The sequence below is a fragment of the Melanotaenia boesemani genome, chromosome 14, assembly GCF_017639745.1.
Source record: "Melanotaenia boesemani isolate fMelBoe1 chromosome 14, fMelBoe1.pri, whole genome shotgun sequence".
Classification (NCBI taxonomy): domain Eukaryota; kingdom Metazoa; phylum Chordata; class Actinopteri; order Atheriniformes; family Melanotaeniidae; genus Melanotaenia; species Melanotaenia boesemani.
Genome location: NC_055695.1, coordinates 28,462,457 through 28,486,293, shown reverse-complemented (window position 1 = coordinate 28,486,293; position 23,837 = coordinate 28,462,457). Strand labels below are relative to the sequence as shown.

At 39.7% G+C, this 23,837-nt stretch overlaps 1 protein-coding gene across 3 annotated transcripts in view; it reads right to left on the bottom strand.

The window, feature by feature from the left end:
- LOC121652591 (cyclin-dependent kinase-like 5) overlaps positions 1–23,837 on the bottom strand; it is a 50,363-nt gene that overhangs the window by 2,204 nt on the left and 24,322 nt on the right. The window contains exons 4-17 of one of the 3 annotated variants that reach the window (XM_042005439.1): positions 15,292–15,337; positions 15,008–15,144; positions 14,687–14,807; positions 14,060–14,119; positions 12,138–12,228; positions 11,821–12,010; positions 8,065–8,145; positions 7,026–7,192; positions 3,165–4,209; positions 2,649–2,750; positions 2,157–2,262; positions 1,145–1,253; positions 808–913; positions 475–597 (exon numbers count right to left, since the gene is read on the bottom strand). In XM_042005439.1, the coding sequence (XP_041861373.1) occupies positions 475–597; positions 808–913; positions 1,145–1,253; positions 2,157–2,262; positions 2,649–2,750; positions 3,165–4,209; positions 7,026–7,192; positions 8,065–8,145; positions 11,821–12,010; positions 12,138–12,228; positions 14,060–14,119; positions 14,687–14,807; positions 15,008–15,144; positions 15,292–15,337 (2,484 nt within the window). The remainder of the gene's footprint in view (positions 1–474; positions 598–807; positions 914–1,144; positions 1,254–2,156; positions 2,263–2,648; positions 2,751–3,164; positions 4,210–7,025; positions 7,193–8,064; positions 8,146–11,820; positions 12,011–12,137; positions 12,229–14,059; positions 14,120–14,686; positions 14,808–15,007; positions 15,145–15,291; positions 15,338–23,837) is intronic. The other 2 variants (XM_042005441.1, XM_042005440.1) reach the window with 2 other exon arrangements.

Here is a 23,837-nt window from a genome sequence, read left to right as displayed (position 1 = left end):
AAGCTTGTATGCCAAAGCCTCTCGCTCATCCTCAGCTCATGCAGCTTGACCAGAAACGTGCTGTCATGTTGTGGCTGTTTTTTTGTTTTTTTTTAAAATAGTGATTCACATCAGATACACCAGACACAGATGTTACCTGCTAGATCCATCTCTTTAACAGGAAAAACCCCTTGTTTTATTTAAAATATACAGGTCTAAAATCCAACAACAAATATCTATTATCTTAACAAACACTTGCTTTTTTGTAGATTTTGCTTTAATTTTTGAAGATATTAACTTTAATTGCATCTGTGTAAATGGATCTGATGAGTTTGCTTTTTTTTTTTTTTATCAGACACAACTTTATTGCTGGAAAATAAACCAAGCAAACCAGGCTAAAAATGAACCAATAACACCGTGCTGATTAATGTTGAAAATACATGCAGTGTTTGTGTTACATAGAGTTAGGAGGCGATATTGTAAAACAACATGTACCATGGGAGAGGACACTACAGGGAGGACTCTCACTGAGGATCTATGTTTTATGTTATTCTTTGGACTAAACAGGGGGAAAAGACATTTCTTGATGACAGGGGGCCTTCCATCAAGGACTTCCATCTGTAATATAAAGGCACATGACTGGTGGCACAGGTAAGCACGATGCACATAAAAACAGCAACAAATGGCTTTTGTAAAGGTGCCAGTGAGGCAAAGAATATAGAGATCCAGCAAGTCAAAAGACAACAAACAAGATACTGATGCCACTGGCAGTAAACTCTGCATCCAAAGCAGGCCATTTGTCTGTAGAGGTACTTAGAAGAAACTTACCATTTGAGATTTTTTCTTTTTCTTTTTTATTGCTCTGAAGAAACCCTGCTTCTCCTTTTCTTTGGATGGCTCAGATGCATTCAAAACTACAGTATCTGGACCATTCCTGAAAATGAAGGAAAAACTGAGCATGAGCATGTTGTTTCAAAGACCCGATTTGTGTCAAACCCACCATGTTGTCTGGCCAACATGCAGCTAAATATGACAGCGCTGTTTCAACAACAGCAACAAACACTGAACTAATTAGTGTTGCTGTCATACTGTCAAGGTTTAGAAAAATAGTTTTTTTGGCAAACAGAATAAAGTATTTCTGGTTGTGGTAATGTGATATAAGTACCAGGGGTCAAATGCAGGCTGACGTTTGGAGCTGCCATCCCCGGACAAGCCAGAGCCGCGGCTCTGACCCCTGCTGTCATGGAAGGAGTTGTCTGGCCGAGGTGAAGGAACTGTTTAACAACACAATAAACATTGTCATTCTCATTTATATGCAGCTAAAACAGCAAATTAGACTCTGTGAGTTCAAAACTATGACCTGAGCTCAAAAGGCCTGACTAATGTTTTAATAGATAAAATAGAGAAAAAGAAAATACAAAAAATTCATAAGATATAAAAAGAAGAATGTGGTGTAATCCTGCCATATTGGTGCAGCCATTTGCAGCTGGCAACTGAAATTTTGTCCATTAAAACTACTACGTGTAAAATTCTGGGTCTATGGTTGTGGTGCCCCATTCACTGTGATATAAAAGCAGACTGACCACACCAATTTCACCAAGCCTCTTTGAAATTGTGTCTATTAGTGTAGCTATTAGTGAGGCTGCTATGTTAGCTAAGCTACTACTGTAGTTGTGTGTTCACCTTTGCTGATAGTGTGATTGCTAGTTTTGATAAAATAACAGAAATTGCTAGTTCAGCTAGCTAAGTTAACATGTTGATGAATATGTGACAAACATTCTTGTTCCCCAAAGAATGAATCCAAATGGAAATAAAATTAAAAATACTTTATAAATCCCAGAGGGAAACTGATTTTAAAAAAATACTTTACTAATTTTCTTATTGTCTTAGTGTACATTTTTAATTTAAAGCAAAGTGCAACACTGATTATCTCCCAACTTTTCAGCATGTTGCAGCTGCTGAGTTTAGTTAATGTTATTGGCTAAATCTTAGCCATTTACCCATTAATTATGAACAATGTGTTCATGTCAAATGCTCAAATATATGTTGCTGGATTTTTTTACAAATATAAACTGTAGCAGGAAGTTAAAAAAAAGAATTAATAAACTGGAAAGTGCCCGGATGTAAATTGAGTTTTTGAGCTCACAGTCTGAGAGATCACTCCTGACTTAACAAACCTCTGTAGAAGCTGCCCACCCGCCTTGGCATGGACTCGCTGTAGATGTTACGGTTCTCTTTGGAAGAGCCCCCATCTTCAGTTTGCTGATCGTGATATAAGCCAACCTAAGTCACAACACAAGAACTAATCATATAAAACCACAGTTTTAGTGCATGCTTCTCCGTCTGAAATTATACCTTTATTTACCTGAAGGAAGAGAAAAACATGTGGGTGTATTGACTTACGAATGGTCGTTATAATAAAACATCTGCGGAGGCTACGCATGCCTTCTGGAATCAAACTGAAACCTGCTGTGATAACGAGCTTTGCTATGCTATCATAAGAAGTCACATTAGAAGGAAGCAAAGCAACATAGAAAATGAGGAGGCATCTGAAGCAGAGACAGAGAAAGAGAGATGGATAGCAGTTCATGACAGCAGTATCCACCCACATCCGCTCTTGGAAGACTGGATGTGGGTGGGGAGTGGTGGGTGCAGGCAGAATGTCGGACCTCGCTTTTTTGCCGTTGTGTGTGAAAAGATGCGGTGTTGTCCCTTGTGGAGTCTCTTATTGGGGGTCTGCTGTGGGTGACCTCAGTGGGTGCCTGTTCACTCTGTTAATGGAGACATGATGAAGTGTGAAGAAAGCTCAGCATTGCAGCACATACATACAAATACACACATGCACACACTATATATACTATATGTGTATATACAGTATATATAAATACACAATATAGCATGATTCAGCTCATATCCTAACAAGAAAACTACTTTCATAGTACATGCAGAGTTCACAGATGAAGTCGAAGTCATGTTTACCCTAGGACACCAGATCTGACCTAAAAACCTCGGCACAGACCAAGGACATTCTTAAATGAAGCAAGAGTAAATTCTGACTGCATTACTGGACAAACTACGACAGAGTTATCCAGCACAAACTGGTGTCTGAATTTGATGTGATTAACTCCAGTGGGCTTAGGCGTTCTTCAAGTTTGGAGAAGGTTTGCTATGGGCTGATCACTGACCCTGCTCATGTCTTCTTCTCTGGAGGAGCTTCCAGAGTGGCGGGGCAGTGTGCGGTGTTGCAGCTGTGGAGACAAGAGCTGGAGGCTACTGGCTCTGGTGGGCATTCCTTGCCCGACTGACAGCCCCTCGTCTGCACCGTGTGTCCTCTGGTGATCCCTTCGTACATACATGGAGTGGCGATGAGGTCGCTGCTGAGAGGAGAAGGGGCTGGTGTATCCCTGGTTGTAAGATAGAGGGTCATGTGGGGTGGACAATGAGTGGCCGTGGATTCTTTCCATGCTACCTTCCCCGGGATCAAGGGCATCTGGTGACTTTGCCTCTTCTGAGGTCTTATGGCGGGTGGAGGAGCGCCTGTAGGAGGAGTCCAGTGTGTTGCTCTCTCTTTCTGAACGCATGTTTCCTCGGCCAGCTGTGCTGGGTCCCAGTCTTTCCACCCTGCGAGATGCTGGGCTGCTGGGAGCTGTGAGGTCAAGACAGCTGGAAGGAAAAAAGCGAGACGTGGGTTCATCTGCATACAGGTGAATATCGTTTAAGTTCCCCACTGACTTTGCATCGCTAAGTGTCCCATAGCTCTTAGATAAGTTCAGGTAGGCAAACTTGGAAGAGGAGGGCGTGGAGCTGTGGGACTCCATGAAGCTGTGTCGTCCGTGTTTTTCCCCCGATTGAAGTGTGTTGGTCTTCCCTTCCACAAAAGAGTGGCGGTTCTGCTGTGAGCGGAAGTTGGATTTGAGGTACTTGGCTCCAGGACCGTCCGACACCTTGGACCCCAAGTTCATCTCAAAATCGCCCTTGCTCTTGGTGTCACCTGGACTGTGCAAATGAGACAAGTTGCTGCTGGCCAGGTCCATACTGCAGGCGGTGGAGTGGTTGAAGATCTGTGGCTGGTAATTCTTGGGATGCAGGGTAGGGCTGAGGTTGATGGCTGCAGGCATGTTGCCGTTGAGAAAGCTGTCATTGCTAGGGTGGATGTCCTCATGTCGGGGTAAGCTGGAGCACTCTCTGCTGCTGGAGCGGTGGCTTCCTGAGCTCTTCCCCCCATGGCTCCTGTGCATAAACAGAGAGCAAGGATATCATCTTATACATGTAGAAGCCATTTTGTCAATTCTATGGTTTTAAATTGTGAAGAAAATTAAAGCCATATTTTACCCATGAAACTCCACTAATCGCAGACGCCCCCGAGAGCTATTGCTTATATTATCAACAATTTCTCAATATTTATCACATTTTCAGAATAAAAAATGATCACTATCACTAATATGTTACTTAGGTACCTGTATTTATACCAGAAATTATGATGAAGCCACCTACTATCAAACCTTTGATCACCAGATAGATTAAATTGACAGTAATATCTAATCAGGAGCAGCCAAAGATCAACATGTGACAAGGAAGTTCTATGTCTGTCTGAAAGAACAAAAAATAACAAAAGTTATAGTCATCTATGCTAATAAAGGTTCTGTTTTGGGGCCTCTGCTGTTTTTATTGTACTTAAAGCATCTCTTATCACTGCTATGCAGATGATATATAGTTGTACACCTCGTCTAAACTCCACAGTTTGCTAAAATACCTCAACTCTGTTCAATTGTGGTAGCAGACAGTTTTCTTCCATTAAATCAAGACAAAACTTAAATTATTACATTTGTACTACAAATTTGCATGTTTGGGATAAAGAAGACCTCTTGGTTCCTTTGCTAAATCCTCTGTTAGGAACCTTGACGAAACCTTTAATTTGGGTTTTACTTTGAATGCACATGTCAAGTCTCTAGTTCATTCTTATTTTTATCATTTGAGAAATATTGCCAAGCTTAGCTCCATTGTGTCATGTCCTGAACTGGAAATCATTATTCAGGCTTTTGTTTAATCACGATTGGATTATTGCAATGAACCTTATACCTGTTTTATTTTTACATAAAAAATGACAGGGACACCAAAAACAAAAAAATGCTGGGAGTTTTAAGGATTCATTTTAACTAAACTTTATTAAAATAAACCCTGACTACTGTCTTGTATGGCTTATCAGAGTTACATCCTATAATAGGATAAACTAATTTCTGCTTGGCCTGAATCCGAGAGCAGCAGAAGTGGCTAAGACAACATTTGAAGACATTAGAGAGTAGAGTAAAGCCAATGGTCTGTGCAACACCTGCCTTTCGATGGTAATAAAGGAGAGAGCAGGTCCTCATCATTACAGTAAGTGGATGTGGTATAATTGGTCCACACAAGCTCTCAGCATTAACCACAAAGAGCAGAATAATAGTGGTCATAACGCTCCTTCATCATTATAATAAATACAACATTTTGTTATGGGTGCCTAATAAAACAAGCAGCAGTTTTAAGCTCTGTCTTTGCAGCAGAAGTAAGAGATGGTTCAGGGAAGACGAGAACACAGACGAGAACACATCTTCATATCTTTAGGAACCTGTTTTTGCTCCATCTGTTTGTAGAAAAGCTCTAAGACTTGCTTTCCTTTCCTTCATGCCTTTCAATATGAAACCAAAAGCAAAAGAGGCACCATAATTCAGATTCAATTCACTGTTAAAGCAAAAAAAAACAAAAATAAAGTTTAGGCAAGTAGATTGTATTGTCACCTGTAGCCTATACCACCACTGCTGTAGAAGAAGAAGTTGTTGTCTTAACCAGAAAAAAAGAAAAAGAAAAAGAAACAAAAAAGCAAAGAAAACTTCAACTTGATTTACTGATTTCATCTCTACGAATGTCTGGGAAGCAGGTCAGTCATGAGTTTATTGTTTGTCAGCTCAGGCTGGAAACACCAGTCTCAGCTGGTAAGTACCAGATTTAAATAGTGTTTTCAATGCCCTTTAATGTGTTTCAGGTCTTCCTTGAAATGGGCATTAGCCACCCCAAGCAAGCACAGACATATTTAGGTATGAGCGCAGATGCGGTGCAAAGGTTCAAAGGCCTGAATCTGCATCAAAACTCATGAAATTTTTACAAAATACAAGCTCACTGGAATTTTTTCAATCTTAAGACTTTCAAAAGAGGGTGTGGCAAAATTACTTTACAACGCCCCTGAAATTTTGTTAACTGTAGAATGTGTCCTGACATACAATAATGGAGGCATAGCCCAACACCAAAAAAGAGTAAGCCATTTTGTATCAACGAAGTCATTCTGTCATCTGGCTGTGACGCTCAAAGCAGGTGAGAACAAGAGTGCTATCAAAAGGAGCTTGCCGGGGACTGCTTTTGTTTGTTGTTTAAATAAAATTTAAATAAAAAAATAATAATTAGGTAAGCTTTTTTTTCAGTTTTCACAATCTTGTTCCACCCTTTCTTATAAGAAAAAGCAACAGACACCCAGCTCATTGGGCTTTGAATCAATATCTTTACCACTTGCTGGTCACAGTTGCAACAATCGCTATCAAAGAAGGTCAGATGACATCACTGACCCAGAATGCATTGCACAAATAAAGTAATTGTGGACTCTGTTGTTCAAAATACTTGGTAAACTTTGAGGATTCTGTGAAATCATTTAAATATTTAATATGTTTTAGCAGTGAAGTTCAATATGAGAGGGGAGTGTATTTCCTACAGGATATAAATGTTTCTTTTTTTCTGCAGGAAATTATCCCTTCATATAGCATTCATCGGGCCAGACCATTACAGGACAGAAGACTCTAAATCACCAACTGGGCAGGAAATGCCTAAATTTTCTTACAAAGGTCAAGACATTTTGCAGAAATGCCACTTGGTAATGACTGTTGCAGATAATGTGAATAAAGGTCTTTAGGATGGTGTTACCTGAACTGGTCACAATATAAGGAGGCATTAACATGCACATTTAAATATCAGGTAGATAGTGACAAGAACGCTGCATACACACTAGAGTGTTCACCGCTGACCTGCTGGGGGTGTTGTTGTCTCCATGGTGAGGCTTCCTCTTGGAGGAGCGTACAGGTGTGGGAGTTGGTGGGCCAGGCCGCTCCACCAGCCGCAGGGTCTGGAAGGTGTGGTGGTTCAGGCACTGCTCTGTGAGAAAGCGCTCGGTAGGGTTCAGTAATAGGAGGTTCTGAGAAGACAACACATAGAAGGAAACAGTGAGTTCTCAAGACACCCCGAACATTCAGACCTCACAAACAACCGAAACAGTCATGCTCCTGTGAGTCATCGTCATTACCATGAAAGTCAGCCTGCTGTTGCATTTAACAGCATCCTACAGTCACCAAAACAAGCCAAACAATCATATGAAATATGATTCATGACATTTGCTTTTTTTCTTACTCGATTATTAATCTGTCTCCACTCAAACCTACAGTGAAAGCTACTTTTCTAATCTATTTGGGGCAACAGCAGAAGCCAAAAATGTGACTCTTTTCATGTCATATCGCAATAGAGAAGCAGAGAAGCAGTTTGCAAACATATTTGGTTAAATTAATTTGTGATTATTAATGAGAGTGATGCCTGTCGTCTCTGAAGTCAGTCCTGGTGTAAATTTATGTTTAGAGTGAGTCATTATCTGCAGGGTAAAGCCCAAGTGCACGAGCACAGCCCACATTCTTGACACAGAGCTCCTGTTTACAGTGCAGACGCAGCAATAAGCAGTGCTGGAACTGAAGATGGGAACCTGGAGATGTCGACGGCATTGTACAGTCACGATGTAAACACAATGATAATGGCACAATGTACAGAGATCCTCAGTCCTGGTCCTCGAGGGCTGGTGTCATGCAGGTTTCCCAGCTGCAACACACCTGATTCAAATCAATGGATAATTAGCAGACTTGTGCAGAGTCTGACATCTAGCTGTTTACAAACAGGTGTGCTGCAGCAAGAAAACTTCTAAAACCTGCAGGACACCTGCCCTCGACGGACGGTTAAATGGTAAATGAATGAACCCATTCCCTCAGCAGCAATACACATCCCCACCAGACCTGTGATTCTTACCTTCAGCAGGTCAAGCAGGCCTCCACCGATGATTCCCAGGTATCTTCGCTCCAGCGTTTGGGGGTGGTTCACGGCAGGAAACTACAGCAATAATAGACAATGATACCTTCAGGGTTGTCCATGTGAGTACTGAATGAAAAATCACTACTTCAACCCTTTTAGATCTGTGCCTATATTTTGGCATCTGCTCGAAAATGGAAGAATAAAAAATGATGACACATAGCACAAATAAAAAAAATCTTCAGTTTTGCCTAAAAAACACTTTCAGGATGAATATGAACATCTCTTTGGAATGATGCAGCTTTAGCTCTAAACCAGTGTTTCTCAGATGGGGGGTACGTACATGTAAATGACTAAATAGGTAACATAAATAAAATCTAAATGTCAATAAAATACTAAATAAAATAAGAAATTATAAATAATAATAATAATAATAATAATAATAATAATAATAAAATTTTTGATAAAAATCTAATATAATAAATAAAATATATTTAATATATATGAAGATGATAAAAGTGTTTATAAAATAAATATAATAGTTCAATTTTACAATTAAACTTTAAATAAAAATATTTTTATAAATTAATATTTGCATTAGAATATAAATATATATTATATTTCTACATAAGTTATATATAAAGAAATGTCAAATAAATAAAAAATAAATAGAAATAGAATATGTAAATAAAAACATTTATTTATAACTGACTCAAAATATTGAAACTGTGCTTATTTTTCTCCAGAAATTACAGGTTGTTTTTAATGTTTTAGGTTATTTAATTAAGAACCACTAATCTAAATATCTGTCAGATCATAGAACAATATGAGAACGTTATCTCTGCAAAAACCAATAATAATAACCTCTAAAGCAGAACAAATTTAGAGAGGGTTCAGGTTCAGGCAAGGTCTCCTAAATGGCCATACTGGCACTGTATGGCGAAAGTATGTCAAAAAAATGGAAAAACAATGATCCCAGCTGTTGTTTTCCTTTTGCTACAGAACTTACAGAAGTAAATGTAATAAATTCTATACTCGCACAATTCATTCGAAATGGTGTGAATAACCAGAACTGCTACTTAACAACACAAGCAAAGAAGTTACTTAAATTTAATGGCGAATGAAAGTGTCAACAATTTTTATCTTACTGTAGGTTTAGGTTTTTGTTGATGTCTCACTTTAGAAGACCCAGTTCAGGATATCCGTCCACAGTTTTGTGGCCAGTACCTTGTTTTCTTGTAATTCCCAGTGCCAGTCTATGGATTTTGATTGGTGGAGTCTTTGTCCATCTTGTTGTACGTTGTAGAGGTTTTCCTCTTGTGTATTAAGCTAAGTTTACTTCCTGTTCTTGTCACACATGGACTGTTTCTCAATATGTTTACGCATCCAGACAAGTACGCTCCAAATTCCCAGATGTGTACTTGCTGCACCCATTTCATCGAGGATGCATCAGAGGTGACTTATGTGGATTTTGGGCAGCCTATTATCCCAGAATGCAATGCTACACAAACAGAAAGATGGCAGAGAAGAAAGCTCATAACTTTACGCCTCCTCAATTTCACCACTTCCTCCTCAGCTTCAATTAGAACATACCAGCAGTAAGTGAAGTATTTCGTTAATGTTTTAAAAAACAAACAAATTATAGCACCCTGTTTATACACAGCAAGTATCCAGCCCCATCGCTTGGTACCTATCCATTGCTTTCTATTTCTTGACACATGTCGAGGATTTTACTTCTTATGATCTGAAAATACAGAAAGTGCTTTTTGACGAGCTCTCAGTGGGTTGTCATGTGTCTTTTAGAGAGTAATGGCTCCAGTCTGACCACTCCACCATCACATCCTGATAGGCAATGAGTACCAGCTTTTCGTTACCTGTCTGAACAAAGTTCTTCGTCCTTGATCCCTCAGTTTGACTCGACAGGCAGATCTAAAGAGTCTACTAGTGAATTTTGATGAGTGCTGCTCTTTTAGGCTCTTTAATGCTGCATAAACGCTCTTCTTTGCTTTCCCAGATCTGTGCCTTGATCTGATCTTGTCTCACAGATTTATATACAATCCTCTTGACCTGATGACTTGATTTTACCTCACATCCTCTGTGTGGCCTCATGTAGGCAGGTTGTGCTGTCCTGATTATGTCAGATTAATTCAGATGGGATCAGATAGACTTGAAACAAGTTGCGAAGGGACCTTAAGGACCACTGATAGAATTACGATGTACCTTTATCTTGAAAAGACTCATTTTAAAGATAAAGAAATATAATTTCTTAAAAATACAGCTCTTGTGAAAATAAGAGCAAGCTGGGTGGAGGAGCTGAGAGCTGAAATAGATGAAGATATTAAGAACAGTGCCTTACTGAGCACCTCTTGTGTAAAATTAAATATACAATTTAAGGTCTTACATTGACCCCATTTTCTAAAGCAAGACTTACAAAAATGTATTCCCATTTAGGTGCAAATTGTGACTAATGTTGAAATAGCCCTGCCGATCTAACCCACAGGCTCTGGTCATGCTCTGCCCTGGTAAATTATTGGTCTATCTCAGTGGTTCCCAACCTTTTTTTCCTCGGGCACCCCCTTCATGCACCTGCTCCATCCTGTGCTGAAACCACGCTAGTTTTAAGGCTTTCAAAAGTGAGATTCTCCCCATATATAATGTATTCTAGTTGAGTCCTGTCCTTTGATAAAGCCAAAGTTTAAACATATAGCCTTACTTTTTCTCCTTAAAATAGGGACAATTTGTGGACATTAATCACAATGGCTCTAATGTTCAAAGCCTCAGGGACCCCCTGTGCTCTTTGGGGTCCTCCAAGGGGATCCCCGAAGAGCACAGGGTGCATGCTACTTTTTCTGATTGTTTTTTATCAGCTGGCTGTTTCAGTTGAGTTTTCTTTTTGCTATTTAAATTACCCCCTGCTTGTAAATTTTTTGCACATGCTCTGCTGAAGGTTTTTCAACATTCCCACACAGGGTGTGGACTGGATGACCGCTTCTCACAACCAGAAGCTGTTCTTTTTACATCACACATTTCCAAGTGTTACAGAAAGCACACTGTAGGTGGACAGCGTGATTAAACAGTCATCACACATCCTGCATTTCTGATTCTTATCAGAAAAGCAGAAATTCTTATCTTCTTGGAGCAAATGTGCATAAGTTAGCAGGCTGACTGCTTATATCAAAACAAGCACAGAAATATTGTGGAGGTAGGGATTTTCATTGAGCTAGTCCTAAAAATAGCAGGTGCGCAATGTCCATCGTTTGCCTGTTTTACTGCAGAGACCTGTTCCCTGCAGAAAAACAACTTGTGTATTTCTGAGCTTAATCAGGCTCCACACTACCAAAATTTTTAACTATGTCAGGGGGATTTCACTGTCAGAGGATTGGTTGATGGCAGGGAAAGGGAGGGAAAGGACGACCCAGGTCTGATCTACCGGCAGCCTGCCACAGAAGACTTATCACAGCCTTCCTTCACAGCGCACACAGGATACTTGATACACGATGAGTCACTGTGATCCAATCAGTCACGGCACGGCAAACTCGGCTAAAAAAAAAAAAAATAAGACGAGAGTGTAGAGACATAGCAGGGAGTGAAAATAAATAAGGGAAGAAACCAAAGAGGAGGAGGCAGAAAAATCCAGCAAAGGAGTGAGGAGATTAAGTCAAGAGTGATGAGGAAGAGAAGCAGTAACAAGAGCAACATGGAGGCATCGCTCAGTAGGATGAGGGTAAAGAGTGATGAAGGGAGGCCTGACTTTACCCTCAGCCCGTGGAAGCGGGGGTTGTTATAGAAGAGCTTCATCTGCTCTGGTGGCAGGGGCCCCAACACTTTCTGGATGGTGAAGAGCTGGTCGATCTCACTCTCTCCCGGGAACAGTGGCTGCCCGTCACTCAGCTCTCCTAAGATGCATCCTACTGACCACATGTCCACCGCCTTCCCGTAAGGAGCCCTGTGACCACAGATTTAGGGCATGGATAATGAAAGAAAGGCATAAAAATAGTAAATAAAACAATGTGTCAGTGCAATCACAAGATTCCCAAACAAAGCTTAGAAAATAATAAAAATAATGGTAATACCCAAGCAGGAGCTCTGGAGAGCGGTACCATCTAGTGGCCACATACTCGGTGTAATTGGCATCAGTTCCTTCAGAAAGATTACGTGCAAAGCCTGGCAAAAGAAGACAGAGTGAGCAATGTTGTTTAATGAGGAGCTTTTTGATACGCTCTGCATGCTTAGAAACCTAAAAATGACTTCAGCTGGGTAGCTCTCTGAACGCTCATTATGCTGCAAAGTAGGTGTGTTAGGTAAAAGCTGCACTGATGTAACAGACATACCATGCTACTGATGAAGGGGAACTTGTACTGGTACAGCAACTGTACTGTAATCAAATTAGAACTGGAAAGTGTTTAAGCAATATTAGATTGAAAAATATAGATTAGATTCGAAAAGATTTAATCATTATCCTGAAGCAGCTTTAGAGAATTAGTTGACAAGAGTTAGATGAAAAGTTCAATGCCACTCATATTTCTGTATATTACGTAACAAAATACATCCAGGAGATTCTTAGTTTAGTAAGATTAAAGTCCACAGACAGAGGACTTTTAAAGCTCACATATAAACAGGAAACATTTAATTCATAAACAGCAACACTTGCAGTAAATCAGCAGTAATTAACTGCCAACATCTGCGGACATGTTTTTATTTCTGTAAAGTTAATGACAACATTAGTCACAGTATATTAAGCTAATTATTGCATCATAACTCTACCACATCTGGCCTCTTTTAAAGTTTATTTCTTTTTATTTGTTTGATTTATTTAATTCTATTCATTTTCACCTATATATGTATGCATTTTATATTATTAATTTGTAAATAATTTTTTATTATTACTCTTTTCAATTTGTATTTTTCTCTATTTGGGTCTATCTATCTATCTGTCTATCTATCTATCTATCTATCTATCTATCTATCTATCTATCTATCTATCTATCTATCTATCTATCTATCCATCCATCCATCCATCCATCCATCCATCCATCCATCCATCCATCCATCCATCCATCCATCCATCCATCCATCTATTGATAGATAGACATACATGGCACTTTAACAAATACTATGTATAAATCAATCAAATAAATATCTTTATATTAGTTTTTATCTTATAATTTATTTTCATCCCATTATCTGTCATTATATTTCCCCTTTTGTATCTATCATTGACTTTCTTTGTTATTTTAATTCTGTCTTTGTTTTTCCCTCTAGTTTTTGTTCTGAGCCAGCTGGATTTGTCGGTTTCCTCTCCGAGAAATTCCTCCTGTTGATTGAGAAGATTACATAATATATCACCTAATTTAACTTAAACATCCATTCATGCTTGTGTCTGAGTAAATACTCTTAAAGACACATTGTGTTGCACTTTCGATGTGACAGTCCTGACTTTTATCATTTCATAGTCTGAACTCCTTTAAAAATGCTGAATTATGTGGATGCAGTCGAGTCAAACTGGTCATTACTCAAAGCTGCTTGGTCTCTTCAGCAACCAAAACAACACATGATGAAAATGACTGTGCAGGAAGACACAGCCCTGAATGTAAACCTTTGCAGCCGAGTCTGTTTGGCCGTTTCTGCTCTGACACAGAGCAAACAGCACGTCTTTAGTCTCTCACTCCAGATTGTCCACATGATGTTGGCTATGGCATGTTTTACGTTTCCCTCTGCATGTTGTGGTGCCACGAGACTGAATCAAAGCATGATCACACACTTGTTTCCCAACATGTTTCATTAATAGGGATGAGAGAAGAATGCACTGCAGCTGCATGAGAAGCAGCAGAGGGACGCATCCAGAGCCTGAGATAACCACATGACCTGCCGGCTTCATTCGTGAAGCACCGCTTTCAGACAAATATAGCATCTGTTGAAAAGACTCCCTTTACATCACAGCTCTGAGTGTTTGGCCACCTTTCTTACAGCTTGAGGATTTAATAGAGGTGCTCACCAAAGTCGCAAAGCTTGAGGATGTCATCGGAACTGATGAGAAGATTTTCTGGCTTTATGTCTGAGGAGGAAGAACACAGATGGGGAGTAAGTTGGCCGGTGGGCAGCTTCATTACATCATCACTTGCATGAATTTCTGCCTCCACATGTTCACCTCATTGAGATGACTACATGAATGATTTATCTTTAAAAAAAAATCCAGGGAAATTACTTATATCAGGAAAAATGCACAGATTGTAACCCCCCCAAAATCACCAAACAGTGTCATGTGTGTGCCTGGGGATCCTGCAGGCCGTTTGGATGCCTGCTCTGTTGCTTTTTCAGTGCCAAAAGCTCACATGGGCCATCTGGTTCCTTGAACTGCTGCCAGTGATTCACCAAAAGCTTGTCTTGTCAACAATATAAAGGTTTGTTACAATCCATCAGGCCACCTTAAAAATCTGCATTTCCAAACAGAAAAAAATTGGGCATGTTTTCATATTTGACGCTAAAACGAACAGTCCTGGACGGTGCTGCCCTTTGATTTCCTCATGATTTCCTCTCTGTCCCACAATCATTGTCTCCCCCTTTATGTTTTTTCATTATGTGATTAAATAAAGAAAATGAAGAAAAAAAACAGAGATTTTACCTCTGTGGACAATGTCATGCTTATGGCACCAGTGAATAGCTTTGATTAACTGGAAGATGTAGCTCCGTGCTTTTTCAGTCGGCACACCGGTAGGCAACTCCTCCAGCAGCTCAAGCATGTTCTAAGGGCAAGCAAAATTAAAATTTTATATGATATAACTATTTGATTTAATTAATTTATAAATAAAATATTAAAATAAATTATTTTAAATAAATTTAGATCAAATTAAATGAAATTAAATTAAGTTAAATTATCTTAAAAATAAAATAGCCAGAACCCAGTGAGGACTTGAAAAAGACCCTCTCTGTAGATGATGCTTACCTTTTCCACATACTCAAAAACAAGATATAGCTTCCCTCTTCTGCGGAAGGCCTCCTTCAACTCCACAATATTCTCCTGCTTGAGTGTGCGAAGCATCTTAAGCTCCCGTAGTGTTGTTTCTTTAACCTCCTCATTTTCTGACAAGACGGAGACAGAAGAGAGAGAAAAGTCATGATGAGCTTCTTTGTGGTGAATAATACGGGATGCAGGCCAGCAGAAACAAAGAGGATGGAGTGACAATTAACAGCCCAACTGCCCCTTCGTGACAACGAGAACCCTCTTACCTTCACTGTCCTTGAATTTCTTTATGGCCACAATTTCATTAGTCTCCTGCAAGAAAAGCACACAGCAGTCCATGAGAAATGAGTCCTGCTTTTTACAGCTTCTGACATAAATCATGGTAATGGAAAAAGTCTATAAAGATTGCTGAAGGCATACAGTATAGGAACAACCTCGCTATTGCTGCCTTCACTGCTTTTGAGGAATATAAAGTATGGAGTACAAGTTACCATTGGCAGTTCCCAGCAATGTGTTGGAGGTTGTATAAAGATAGCCGATGCATATATTTGTCACCTTTTGGCTTTTCCTTTTGAATCATTGCCATGTTTGGCCTTTTTAGGTGGTTTCTTTTAACATCCGGGAGTGAATACATCTGTAAATTGCCTAAAATTGTATTATTACTTTAGAGTTGGTGGTCAAACATAAATTGTACTGACAAAAACATAAATTGATGATATCTGGCATGCACAAATAAACGATTCACTGAAAGGTTTGTACAAATACAGAACAAATATACTTGGAAAAGTTTATTATTGCAGGGAAAAAAATAATCCTTGTTGGCTGTTTAAAAGGTTTGACCAACTTCTCAAGTTGCCTCTTGTTACTGCTTTACTGTCAGAGATGTACAACCACCACCAGCCCCATTTCATGACATGTCCTACTTAGGCCTGGTATTTCTGCCTATGGCTCAGAGCTGTGCTCCAGTTCACCCCCATCCCTCCAACCCTCCTCACTAAGCCAAAGGCAACATCGCACCACTCCAACATGGATCACAGTGAACAGCAAACTCATTTGACACACATCAGGGTCAAATCTTCATTTGCATCACTGTACTGTCCTTATGCAAGAGAAAAGTATTGGCATAGTAACATGTTTTATGGCTCATCTTTGACCACTCATGGAGGAAATAAGACTTGATCATTAGCTAACAAGATTTCAGTATATAAATGTGTACCTACAGGACTGCATCATGGTAGTCTTAACTAAAAATTGCCAGTGATACTCCTACTATTGTATTAAGCCATTTAAGAACCAAAATATTTTATAAATTCTCATTTTAAAAGAATGTCTCAGAGAACACTTAACTGTAATGATGTCCCCAAAAGCCTTTAACATTAAACACCTCAAGATGGCTATTACATACTGTAAGTATTTATAATTTATATTATTTACATAGTAAAGAGAAATGTGTGCAGAATTAGATAATTACTTGGAATAAATGTTGCTTTAATAAGAACTTAGCGCATGTTTACTTTCTGACTATGTGATTCATCAATATGCGTTCAAGGTTTCTTTATAGTGGAGGAATTCCACTAATAGGAATTCTCCACCTGGAACTTTCCATCAACATCGCTCCCATTGGAAACAGAAAAAAACACAAAGAACTACAAACATGGATACCTAAACGCAAGGAGATGATATAATATAATCACAGTATACTCTCATTTAAACTACAAAATACCCACATTAATAGTCAATAATAAAACATAATAACTAACATGAGGGGTGAGGGGTCGTGGTGAAGAAGGAGCTGAGCCAAAAGGCAAAGCTCTCGATTTACCGGTCGATCTACGTTCCTACCCTCACCTATGGTCATGAGCTGTGGGTAGTGACCGAAAGAACAAGATCGCGAATACAAGCGGCCGAAATGAGTTTTCACCGCAGCGTGGCTGGTCTCTCCCTTAGAGATAGGGTGAGAAGCTCAGTGATCCGGGAGGGGCTCAGAGTAGAGCCGCTGCTCCTCCACAGTGAGAGGAGCCAGATGAGGTGGCTCGGGCATCTGGTCAGGATGCCTCATGGACGCCTCCTTGGTGAGGTGTTCCGGGCATGTCCCACCGGAAATAGGCCCCGGGGCAGACCCAGGACACGCTGGACAGACTACATCTCTCGGCTGGCCTGGGAACGCCTCGGGATCCCTCTGGATGAGCTGGTGAATGTAGCCGGGGAGAGGGCAGTCTGGGTTTCCCTGCTTAGGCAGCTGCCCCCGCGACCTGACTCCGGATAAGCGGAAGAAAATGGATGGATGGATAACTAACATCACTAGACAATCCAAAAACATAAAACAATGTAATTTGCAAAAAAAAATTTCACAAAAAACATTAAAATCTAACTCCTTAAAGTCCCAGTCTGCTTTATTGTCAATTCTGCAGCATGTACAGGATGAACAGAGAATTAAAATTACAATTCTCTCAAACCAAGGTGCATGAAATTCAAGAATATAACAAAAGAAGTTCAGCATCCTGACAGCCTGGTGGACGAAGCTGTCCCTCAGTCTGCTGGTCCTGGCCCGCAGGCTCTGTGGTCTCCTTCCTGATGGCAGCAGGTTGAAGAAGCTGTTTGACAGGTGGGTGGGGTCTCTCGTGATGCAAAGGGCTTTATGGGTGAGGTGAGAGGTGTAGATGTTTTGCAGGGAGGGGAGAGTGGCACCGACGATCTTCTCAGCTGCTCTCACGATGTGTTGGAGGGTCTTCCTGCAGGACATGGAGCAGGCGCTGTACCACACGGTGATGCTGCTGGTTAGGATGCTCTTTATGGTGCCTTTGTGCAAGAAATAGAGGCACTGATTGGCTTTCTTGGCCAGTAATGGAGTGTTCAGGAGAGGTCCTCTATGACATGTACACTCAGGAATTTGGTGCTTCTCACTCTCTACACTGTAGCACCATTGATGGTCAGAGGTGCATGCTGGGGGCGCGTTCTCCCGAAGTCCACAACAATGTCCTTCGTCTTTTCCACGTTCAGAGAGAGATGGTTGTGTTCACACCACAAGGCCAGGTGACAGTCAGTTTCTGGTCACTAGTGGCCTTTCCCTACTGAAAATAACCAGAGTTATGCCAGAACTACCAAACAAAGACTAAAACCACTGTGTACAGTCGCTACGTTTTGGATGACTTCATCTTCTGTCCATGTAAACATGCCAGCTGGACTCCCTCATCAGATTGATTTCAATCGGATTGATGAAATATTTCTTCAGAAGAAGACGACGAGCGTAAACAAGTTGTTGCTCAATAATCCTGAACTCTTTCAGAGTTTCCAACAGAAATGTTGCATCTTCCACAGTCCTGTCCTGTTTTATTTCCACCATTTTCCCAAGTCTTTCCAGAAACTCATCACATCATCAAACCCTCACTTGGTTTAAGCACTGAAGGCAAGAATATATACCACAGAAATTATTATAATAACTGTATACATGGTAGTTTTCTCATGTTGATTGGATCGGGGAAAATGTTCAAACCATCTCACTTGATTAGATTGAATCTTTAATTAAATCGAGACCAACTGGATACACCGAAGTGTTTACATGATGCATTTTTTTCTGAAAAATGCTTCATGTAAACGCGGCTAGTACCAAATCTAAGAAAATGTTGTCAAGCCTAACCCAAATAAACCTGCCTGTGTTTAAACTACATTGTAGTACTCCCCTCAGATGTGGTTTCGCTGTTACTAAATAACAATAATTATGTTTGAAATGTAAAAGGGCTTATTTACTTAACTGAAAACTTTCAGTTTAGTTTTGTTTGTTGTTAGTACTTGCTTAAAGTGTAGTAACTACACCCATTACTTTTTGCGTAACTCCACCCACTGCCAAACTTGAAAAAAGCCTGAAACCACAAGGGTTGGGTTGGGAGGTGTCAGATGAACAGGGAGCGGAGAGTGGGCGGGCCGGGATACATAGGCAGAAATGACCGATAGGCAGCAGAATAAAGTCCGGTGTTACTTTTACACCCCCCAAAAGCACAAATCAGTCCCATTGCAGTAATATTTCATCAGAAACTCTGTGAAAGAATAGAAGTCTGAAACTCGCAAATCTACACCATATAAGTTCACATCCCTTCACATGCGTTGGTGGCGTGGTTTTCTAAGGCAAGGACCCATCTGTTTGCATCTGGAGGGAGGGGTTGTGGGGTTTTTAAAAATTTCTTGTAACATAGATATGGCTCTACATCATGAAAAACAAAACCTGTTTTTCCCACAAAATCACGTTTTTAAAATACATTTTAAAAATACAAATTTTATTAACAGTATATGTGGTTTTCATTACAATTAAGTGATTCTGTTGTTTACAGCTCAAAAAAAACATTTTTGGGTGAACTACCCCTTTAATGTGTAACTGGATGTTTCTGATTGAGCTTGACAAACCCATTAACCAAAAAGCAGATTCCAATTCCCAAAACATCACTCAAATACTCCTTTGAAAAGTTCCTTGTTTACATCAACCTCAGTCTAAAGCAGTTTTTACTCTCTGATGTGGATATAGCTGTCACCAATAAACACTCATTCCTTCCTGCAGAAGCACCGTTATGCACAACCTAAAGATCTCAGACTTGAATCTTCACCATCACCCCCACGTTCATAAAACTTTACTCAAACTACACAGCTGGTGACCTCATATCTTCAGAGACCCCATGTAGCTCATTTCTTTGCTCCAGTTCACAACGCATTACATCATTTAAAACAGTTCAAGTTATTTCTGCTTCAAGTGCAAACTGTACAATGCACCGCAGCCATTCAGACAGCAGATCCTGCTCTTATAAAAACACATCTCACGAGCATTTGCTAACCTCAATCTAAGATATAAAAGTCAAATTAGTCTGTAAGTTATTATAAACTGATCACGTTGGACCGATTAATGCAGATCACCAGTTGCTTTTAACCTTTTTGTGTAACGTTTTATTCTAGGCTCTTTGCTCCCATGTGACAATTGACTATGTGGCTCATATACGTGGAAGAAAATCTAAATGTTATTTAATATAAACATGTTATCACATATCCATGACCTGAATAACACAGATTAAGTCCTTGATTGAAAGTATGTAGATTATTCATTTGATATTTTTGGGCAACCTAAGCTATAGTAACTATTTCTAAAACAACAGGATGCAGAAGTAAGTAAGGTTTCTCACTATGAATATCATAAACAAATCACTTTTGATTACTGTGTACCAAAAGCTATTAAATTAAAAACCTTTTTATTCTGCTTACCAGCTCAATCTAACAGTCACTTTGAAAGATATTTGGCAGATATCTGTTGCAGCATCAATAACGCTGTGATTAAAACTTACTACGATGTAAACATTATCCTCTGGAAGTGATAAAAAAAGAGCAGTTTTTCATTCTGCATACTTGCCCATACACTCACAGGCCACCTTATTAGGTACACTTGTTCAACTTCTTCTTGACACAAATTTCTAATCAGCCAATCACATGGTAGCAACTCAACACATGTAGCCATGTAGACATGGGGAAGACGACTTGATGAAGGTCAAACTGAGCATCAGAATGAAGAAGGATGGAGATTTAAGTGACTTTAAACGTAGCATGGTTGTTGGTCTGAGTATTTACTGTGATTTTCACACACAACCATCTCTAGGGTTTACAGAGAATGGTCTGAAGAAGAGAAAATATCCAATGAGCAGCAGTTGTCTGGACCAGAATGTCTTGTTGATGTCAGAGATCAGAGGAGAATGGGCAGACTGGTTGGAGATGTGGTTGGACATCTCCAGCTGTTTTCTTGAACATGACAATGAGTTCACTGGACTCCAATGGCCTCCACAGTCACCAGATCTCAATCCAGTAGAGCAGCTTCTGAAGCAAAAACAGGGTCCAACCTGGTACTAGCAAGGTGGACCTGACAAAGTGGCCGGTGAGTGTAGTTTACTTAAAAACATTTTCCATGAATGCAGTCATTAGAAATCTGCTGTGTTCTTATGTGCACTAGGTTTTTCCATATGGTTTGACATGTGTCCTGCAGATATCCTGGACATAACTAAGCTACAACACTGAACCTTCAATTAGTGACAATGATTTTGTGTCAAAGCTTTTCAGGGCAAAAGTCAACTGTACTAAAATGCAGAGTGTCTTTGCTGTGATTTTATGACATAAAAAAGAAACTGCTTGGCTTTTGGATGGGCAGTCTAACAGTTTTATGTCTTGGATCATTATGTGATCTCCTTTTCATAAAGAGCAACAGTGTCCAAACATTCTGACTCCACATCCACTTAGTGTAACTGTGATTGGCCATGACATAATTAGGACATGCAGGCGGTGTAACTTATTTTGTAAACAGAGAACAGCATATCAGACAAGAGAAGACTTTGTTTCTAAAGCATGGGAATGGTTAGTTTTTCCAGATCACATAATCAGCGATAAAATCTTAACACAAAGTTTGCAGAAAACCATTTTGGACAACTGCAAGTAAATATTAAAACATTTAATTTCACATAAAAACATCATAGGCAGAAAATGTATCTTCTCAGACAAAAGAAAAGGAGTTCCTGTCTGACCTAACTGAGAGCTAGCTCTCAGTTAGGTCAGCTAACTGACCTACCCTCTTATTTTATTAATTTCCTATGATACATGCAAATCATTTGAGGATTGGTTCATGAAAATAGTCTACACCAGTAGACAAAGTTCAGCAGGAATTCTGGCATGATGACATCATAATCAGTGCAGACTTGGTGGTTTTCAGGCTGCTCTGCTCCTCGAGCTAGCATGTGGCTAAATGGACAGGTTTTTGACAACAAACAGACAAAAGGAGCAGACCAACAGCCCTGCCGTGGAGGACGCTGCTGCAAAAAAACCTAAGAACTCATGGGCATCTAAAATCCTAAAATATAAGTAGGAATGGCTTTACAGCCATACAGAAACAGTGCCATGATTGCCCGAGATGCGTCCTCTGTCTGGAGATTCTAGTTTCCCACTAGTGTAATCTCTGTCTGTCACTCCCAGACACAGACACACACCTCTGTGCACACGAGAGACGCTTGATTTCTTTTCTGTTCTTATCTGTCAACAATTTATTGAAAAGCTTATTGTTCAGTGTGATACAGTGTTTAAAAAATGTTCCTTAATTTTCTTATGCTAAACACATGTAATATTATTGAATAGTGAATAAGAGTAAGAATATACTTTCTAAAAGCTGATGTTTCTTTACATATTTTGTAGCATTATCTGTTAATTTGGGGGTCCCCCAAACAGTGGGGGACCTTAGCATGGAAAATGTTTGGGAACGCCTGGTCTACATAACACATTCAGGGTGTAAACAACATAATGCAATGATTTTCCAGTATCATCAACCCATATTTTATTCTCAGTAGAACATAAACAACATATCAGATGTTGAAACTGAAACATTTAACATTTCATGAAATTATAAGCTCATTTTGAATTTCATAGCAGCAACACGTCTAAAAAAAACAAAACAAAACAGGAGAACAGGAGACAACAAAAGGCTGGAAAAGTAACTGGTACAAATAAAAAAAAACTAGAGGAGCATTTTACAACTATTTATGTTAATTGGCAACTGATCAGTAACATGACTGGGTGTAAAAGGAGCATTTCAGAGAGGCAGAGCCCCTCAGCCTCTCAGAACTTTGCTGGATTTTTCCCTATTTCTTAAAGATGCATCATGTAAATTTCCGACCTTAAAACTCTGCGTTCCGGACTTGTTTGATGCCACAGTGACATCTGTTATGTACATTTCTGGAGCTGTTGCTGCCCGGCAGCATCCTGATACTGAGAAACCGCTTTAAACAACATTTTCTTCCAGGACGTTGCATAACTTTGCAGCAGCGTTTTGCTTTATACACCGAGTCATATGCTAGTAAGCATATATAAACACACCAGCGTTCTGAACATGTACCATGACTGACTCAGCAAAGAAATAAAAGAAGACATCTTCAACAGAAGAGAGGAAAAGAAAGAGAGAAAGAGACAGAACAAGAGATAAGACAAGAGTCAAGAGAGCTCATAGTACAGGTAGGATGCAAGATGGATGCCGAATTAACCATAGACAGGGGCGCATCACTGAGAAAATCTGTAAATACTCTGCAGTGCATCCTTCAGAACTATTAAAAATGACCTGATGGAAGTCTTTTTTTATTTGAGATAATTAATCAGCACTATTGTAAAGGTTTTTTCCACACTAGACAAACTAGACACTCACATTGAAATTGTATGATCGGCAACCACATGCTGATCCATCCAGATCATTTATGTTGATTTCTACATCCCCTTTTGTCCAGGGGTCAGTTGGACAGTAACACAGACGCAGCCGGACCGAGGATAAATAAAATACAATGATCTTTATTAGTTTTCAAAACAAAAATGGGTTCCTAAACACAAACAATTTTTCTCCGGCTAAGGTTTAACTACAAAACAAAACAAACAACCTAAAAGTGTCCCTTTCGGGTTTTATCAATTGTCTTTAACACTAACAAATAAACCAAACAAACCAAAAATGTCCCTAAAACGGGCTACACGCTCAAAGGCGGAATACTAACAAACAAAATAAATACACGCTCTCAGGCGGACTTCTAATAATCAAACCAAACACAAAACCTCCTTATTTCAGGCAGAGACGGTACTCAAACCTAGAACACAATTAGTTTTACATCCAAATCTCCAAAATCCACACACGAAAAGTCTCTGAGCCACACAAGCAGAAATCGCTCTTAAACTGGCATGCATGTGTCCCACCGTCCACAGCTGCCACGAATGATGGTGATGATGACTTCTTAAAGGAGGCCTCTCCTCCGGATTGGGTAGCTGGTTA